The sequence below is a fragment of the Myotis davidii genome, unplaced genomic scaffold (assembly GCF_000327345.1).
Source record: "Myotis davidii unplaced genomic scaffold, ASM32734v1 scaffold149, whole genome shotgun sequence".
Taxonomy (NCBI): Eukaryota; Metazoa; Chordata; class Mammalia; order Chiroptera; family Vespertilionidae; genus Myotis; species Myotis davidii.
This window is the reverse complement of record NW_006352194.1, coordinates 1,127,542-1,133,474: the sequence shown is the minus strand read 5'-3', so window position 1 is coordinate 1,133,474 and position 5,933 is coordinate 1,127,542. Positions and strand designations below refer to the sequence as shown.

The 5,933-nt window shown below is 50.8% G+C and overlaps 1 protein-coding gene across 1 annotated transcript; it reads right to left on the bottom strand.

The window, feature by feature from the left end:
* Positions 1-1,222: 1,222 nt before the first annotated feature.
* Positions 1,223-4,350, bottom strand: KDF1 (keratinocyte differentiation factor 1). The gene is made up of 3 exons (XM_015557307.1): positions 3,145-4,350; positions 2,395-2,469; positions 1,223-1,827 (listed from the first exon to the last, which is right to left on the bottom strand). The coding sequence occupies exons 1-3, from the start codon at positions 4,181-4,183 to the stop codon at positions 1,745-1,747; spliced, it is 1,197 nt and encodes a 398-aa protein (XP_015412793.1). The 5' UTR covers positions 4,184-4,350; the 3' UTR covers positions 1,223-1,744.
* Positions 4,351-5,933: the final 1,583 nt, after the last annotated feature.

Genomic DNA, 5,933 nt, shown 5'->3' with positions numbered 1-5,933 from the left:
CATGGATGGAGTGTTTGTGTGAACTAATATAAATTCAAAGTAAACATCATTACATAAAAGGGTACGGTCTTTTTTTTCAATAGTTTTATTCATTTCAAACGGGCCAGATCTGGCCCGCGGGCCGTAGTTTGCCCACGGCTGGTCTAGGTTGACTCGCCCGGAGAACTTTGCTCTATGAGTAAAGGGGACCCCTGAATTTCTGGAACACAGTATATCCTTTCAACATTTCAGCATAGCTTGTTGAAGACTTCAAGAGGCTGTGCAGTACTTAGCTTTGTCTGTTTCCCAAACATGACAATCCCCTCCTTTTTAGAAATTGATTTCTGAGAGTAAGCGGGGAGAGAAACATCAATGAGAGAATCATTGATCTGCTGCCTCCTGCACGCCCCCTACTGGAGATCGAGCTCACAGCCTAGGCATGTACCCTTGATCGAAATCGAACCCTGGACCCTTCAGCCCTCAGGCTGATGCTCTATTCACTGAGCTTCCTTAAAAACGAGCTCTTTTGATTTTTTATTGATTGTTAGGAAGGGCCGCTCTATCCACTAGCTCCTCCCCACCCCCCTTTTTTTTGAGAAAGCCAGTAGTGGTTCCCCAGGCTGTGTTTGGAAAATTGTGCTCTAGAATGAAGGGTAGGGTAGAAGGACTGTTGAATCCTATGTTCTGTGATATCTCTGGGCTCCAGTGTACTCTGGTCATTTTCAATCTTGGAGAGGCCTTGATCTGGATGAGACAACTTAAGGGGCCAGTTTTATCACATACTGGGCCCAGTGATAACCCCAAGGGACCGTCCTGTGTGTCCAACAGGAAACTGGATAGGTAAGTACGGTTTGTCCAGTTGTCACTTTCCAATGGATGCCCATGAGGACAATAAAAAGGGCTGTGTGGACTGTAGGTGAGGTGGGGGCAGAGATCCTGGACAGACACCTAGTTTGTTCGTCAGTCAACTGGCCTGGTGGATCTGCTCTGGCCTCAATGCTGAAAGATTCTGTATGAGTAGGTAAGTAGGATCCTTCTGTACCCAGCTGGTCTCCAGGACCCTGCTTCTGCCCCAAGCAGGTCAGTTTGCCAACTTGAGGGCAGAAATCCAGGTCCAGGTCCAGTTACTAGCTCTGTGACCCATTAAATTTCTTGACCTCTCTGTGAAAGGATCCCACTCCAGTATTGTTGGGAATATCAAGAAGGTAACTAAACCACAAAAAGGGCAATATCACAGCCAAGATAAGGTAGACAGCTTTATTTTCTAGGTCCTTGTAACTATTGGTCATGTTAGCATGTAGAACATCAATGAAGAAACAAACTGCTCAACAGAATGAAACATGGAGTAGGCACTGCCCACAGAATTCAACAGAGGCCCTCTTGCCCCCTAACTCAGTCCATTTAAGATAAACTGCTTTTAGCTGTCATCCTCTCCCCCCTCACAGGGAGGGGGATGTCTGCATGATTGGTTAGGATGGCAGGTTATAGGGGTAGAGCAGAGATTCAATCCCAGAAGGTAATTCCTAAGTCTGCTTTCCATGGCCCCTGGACCCCCTGAAGAAAGGGACAGGTCAGGCCAGCTGGGGGTCCAGGGCAGTGTGGGCACCATGGCCCAGTGAAATGCACGTGGTCCAGGAACCAGTCAGCCAAGGTTGGAGGAGCCAGAGTGGACTCAGCCTCTCCCAAAGGGGGTCCTGGTCCCCCTCTTCATTCTGCAGGCTGTGCTTCTCTCAGAAGAGGTTGCGGCCACTGGGCCCAGCGGGGGTTAGCAGTACACCTGGAGCAGGGGTGCCCCTGAGGAGTCTGTGTCGGTGCCCTGGAAGGATGAGTCGTGGCTGGCTGGGTATCCTGAGGAGGAAGAAAGGAGGAAACAGGCTGAGAGGGGAGGAAGCTCATCCAGGTCCCAGGGGCAGGGAGAAACCCCCTGAGAGGCAGCAGAATGGGACTTAAGCCCGGGTTAGTCTGATCCTGGCTGGGCGACCCACTCAGCTCCTTAAACTTTGAGCCCCAACCTTCCTCTGCAAAAGGGTAACCACCCCGCTCCCAAGAGCTTGTAAGGCCTAGAAGACAGCAGCAGAAATCACAGAGTGTCCTCAGCACCAGGCTGGATGGCTCCCTGCTCTCCACTTTCTTCCCCAGTGCCTGGAGCTTAGAGGCTGGGGTCCCATCACTTCCGGCTTGCCTGTTCTGGGAACCATCCTCCTGCTGCTTCAGGGGCAGGCCCCTGAATCACTCCCAAGTGAACCCTTTAAGCTAGCTTGTAGGACTGGGATGGCATCTGTGGCTTCTCAGGCTTCTCGTCCCTTTCTGATCCCATCCTCGCCCACCCCAGGAGGAAGCTAGGAGAGGGGCATGTGGGGGCTCCTAGGGCACTCCCCTCTCCTCAACACACTCCTCATCAGGTCAGGACCAAACCTGGGGCTCCAAAAGGCCTCAGCTTCCTGGCGATGGCATCTGCAGTCGTCTCCTGAGAGATCTGCACTGTGAGTTCTAGAAAGGGAACATGAAGGGGGCAGTGGTCATTATCACAATTTTTCAACTTCAGTTCCCACTTTTGCCCCCAGCACAATGGGGCCAATTCACCCCGTGTGTGTGTGTGTGTGTGTGTGTGTGTAATTTTTAAAAATTGATTTCAGAGAGGAAAGGAGAGGGAGAGATAGAAACATCAATGATGAGAGAGAATCACTGATCATCTGCCTCCTGCATGCCCCACAATGGGGATCTAGCCCACAACCTGGGCATGTGCCTTGACCGAGAATCGAACCATGTCTTGGTTCATAAGTTGATGCTCAACCACTGAGCTACTCTAGCCAGACTAGAGAAACTATTTAAAACAAAGACAAAATGTGTGTTTGTGCATGAGCTCATGGGTATGCACAGTGGTGGGTGTATTGGTTAGGCCTGGACAGGTCAGAGGTCCAAATTCATAAGGGTTCCTGAGTCTTGTTAACCCCGCAAGACCTGGAAGCTACTCTGACAGTTGGTTGCAAGGGATAGAAGGAGCCTGTTAGGGGATGCAGAGAGTTGAGAAAAAGGAGGAAGGGGAGGAGGAAGAGCAGGGATTGGTTGAGGGGTGGACCCATAGTGGCCAAAGACCCCAGTGTTGCCCTCCGTTGGCCAGAACCTCCTCCATTCTGCCCTTCAGCCCTAGGGGGCCCCACATACCATCCTGGCTGAGCCCAGAGCCCACCATGGTCTCATGGCCACTGTCAGGGGCCATGGCAGCAGGGGCAGCAGCCCGGGTTGAGCGCCCCTCTGTGGTCTGCGGGCGGGTACGGCTCTTTCGGGTACTGATGCGAATGATGCCGCGTACCAGGCGACCCTCAGCATCCTGCTCATCCAGGTGGTAATCCTGGGTGATGCTGTTGATAAGGTCTGAGATCTTACTGGTCTTCTCCAGGAACACAGTGTCTGACGTACACTTGGCCAGCTCGTCGATCTGGTGTACACTGAACAACTCTGTCAGCTTCTTGAAGATAAGCACATCGATCTCTCGGCTCGACAGGGAGCCACTGCCTATCTCAGGTAGGTCCAGGTCCGACTCATGGAAAGAGTAGTACTCCTCAGAGCCCCGGGGGCTGCTGGCAAAGGTGCTTGGCAGGCTGTGCCGCATGGGTGGGGGCTCCGTCAGTGGCTCCTTGCAGCAGGAGTCCGCATCAGGGGCCGGGGCAGTGTTACTGCGATAGGGGTATACAGGGATGCCTTTGAGCTTGACATCAGGGTAGCTGAAGCTGCTACCCATGGTTGACTTGAGCCGCTGGCCATCCCGCCGGCTGGGGGGTGCACGGTCGGGACTGGGGGGCACTCCATTGTGCTCCTTGGCCCAGTTGGCTTCGGCAGCCCCATCAGGGGAGTCCCCAGTGGACAAACAAGGGCTGCAGCCCCGTACACAGGCTCCACAGCGCTGGAGGCAATCCCGGCAGCGGCGGAAGCAGAAGGCAGCCAGGCACCAGTCCCACACCCAAGGTCGCCAAAGCAGGCAGCATGCTGGGGGCTCGGCAGCAGGCTCAGCGGAGCCGGAGATGAAGGTAAGGCTCTCGGGCCCATGGTGGCCAGGATCCTTGGGGTCTGGCCTCCTAGTGCGGCGGCTTGGTGGGGGCTGAGATGGCTCATCATAGGTCTCCAAACATAGCTCTGTTGGCCGCTCCCAGGGTCCCAAGCGTGGGGGCCCAGATGATGGGCGGGGGTGTCCAGGGCGGGGCATGGCTCATTACATGGTTTGCTGTAGCCAGACACCTGTGGGGAGAGACCAGGAAGGAGTCAGGATCAGAGATGAGGGGCAAGCTCCTGCGCTGACGTGAGGAGCTTTAGATTTCTGGTTTCTGAGAGGCCTGTGATGTGGACAGACCCAAGTGTGCCTACAGACCCTCTAGTGTTCCCTTCCTCCCCAAGGAGCAAGTTCTCTCTATGGTCTAACCTACATGTCCAAATCTCCTGGGACTTCACATCCATTAGAATGACTACAACTTGGGGGGAAAACACACACACACACAATAAAACAGAAAGTGACAAGCATGGAGAGAATGTAGAGAAATTAGATTCATTCATTCACTCAATTAACAAATATTGTGCATTGCTGGTGGGAATGCAGAATGACGCAGCTGCTGTGGAAAAGTCTGGTGGTCCCTAAAAAAAGTAAACATAGAATTATGATATGATCCAGCAATTCCACTTCTGGGTATATACAAAAGGACTGAAAACAGGGACTTAAACATATATGTATACACAAATGTTCACAGCAGCATTGTTCACAATAAGCAAAAGGTTGAAACAACCCAAAGGTCCCTTGATGGACGAATGAATAAAATAAAACGTGATGTACACACACAATGAAATATTGTTCAGCTCTGAAAAGGAATGAAATTTTGATACATGCTACAATACAAATGAACCTCGTGACATTGTGCTAAGTGAAATAAACCTAACAGAACAAATATGAAATATCTAGAATAGTAACATAGAGACAGAAAGGAGAATGGTGGCTGCCAGGGACTGGGGGCATGGGAAACGGGGAGTTAGTGTTTAATGGGTAGAGTTTCAGTTTGGGAAGATGAAAAAGTTCTGGAGATGGAAGGTGGTGATGGTTACACAACATTATGACTGTGTTTAATGCCACAGGAATCTATATAATAAAAGCCTAAGCGGCCGTTATGGCAGAATGACCAGAACAACAGGTTGATGTGCACTGACCACCAGGGGGCAGATGCTCAATGCAGGAGTTGCCCCCTGGTGGTGAGTGCACTCCCACAAAGGGAGTGCTGCTCAGCCAGAAGCTGGGCTCACAGCTGGTGAGTGCAGTGGTGGCAGCGGAGCCGCTCCCACCTCTGAGGCAGCACTGAAGAGCAGCAAGCAGGTGGGCAGTAAGAAGCGGGGGGTCCCGGACATCCCCCAAGGGCTCCCGGACTACGAGAGAGTGCAGGCCAGGCTGAGGGGACGCTCCACCCCCCCCCACCCCAGTGCATGAATTTTGTGCACCAGGCCTGTAGTACAGTGATGGCGAACCTTTTGAGCTCAGCGTGTCAGCATTTTGAAAAACCCTAACTTAACTCTGGTGCCGTGTCACATATAGAAATTTTTTTATATTTGCAACCATAGTAAAACAAAGACTTCTATTTTTGATATTTATTTTATATATTTAAATGACATTTAACAAAGAAAAATTAACCAAAAAAATGAGTTTGCGTGTCACCTCTGACACGCGTGTCATAGGTTCGCCATCACTGCTCTAGTATATGATAAAGATTTTTTAAAATGTTAAAATGCAGAACAAAAAAAAAAGGAAAACATAAACAAAAAGAAGAAAACAAGCAAACAAAACACACACACTAAAAAAAAATGGTAAATTTTATGTTATGGGTATTTTACCAGATAAAAAGAATAATTTCCTGAGATCTTGTTGTCTGGGGAATGGTGTCCTCAGTTTATTCCCACTGTTGGTAAGCCCACCCAGCACA

Coding starts and splice junctions, on each gene's coding strand:
- KDF1 (XM_015557307.1), bottom strand. CDS start 4,183: ATGCCCCGCCCTGGACACCCCCGCCCATCATCTGGGCCCCCACGCTTG. Junction 2,470..3,144: donor CTCTGGGCTCAGCCAGGATG/GTATGTGGGGCC, acceptor TTCCCTTTCTAG/AACTCACAGTGCAGATCTCT. Junction 1,828..2,394: donor GAGGCCTTTTGGAGCCCCAG/GTTTGGTCCTGA, acceptor CTTCCTCCTCAG/GATACCCAGCCAGCCACGAC.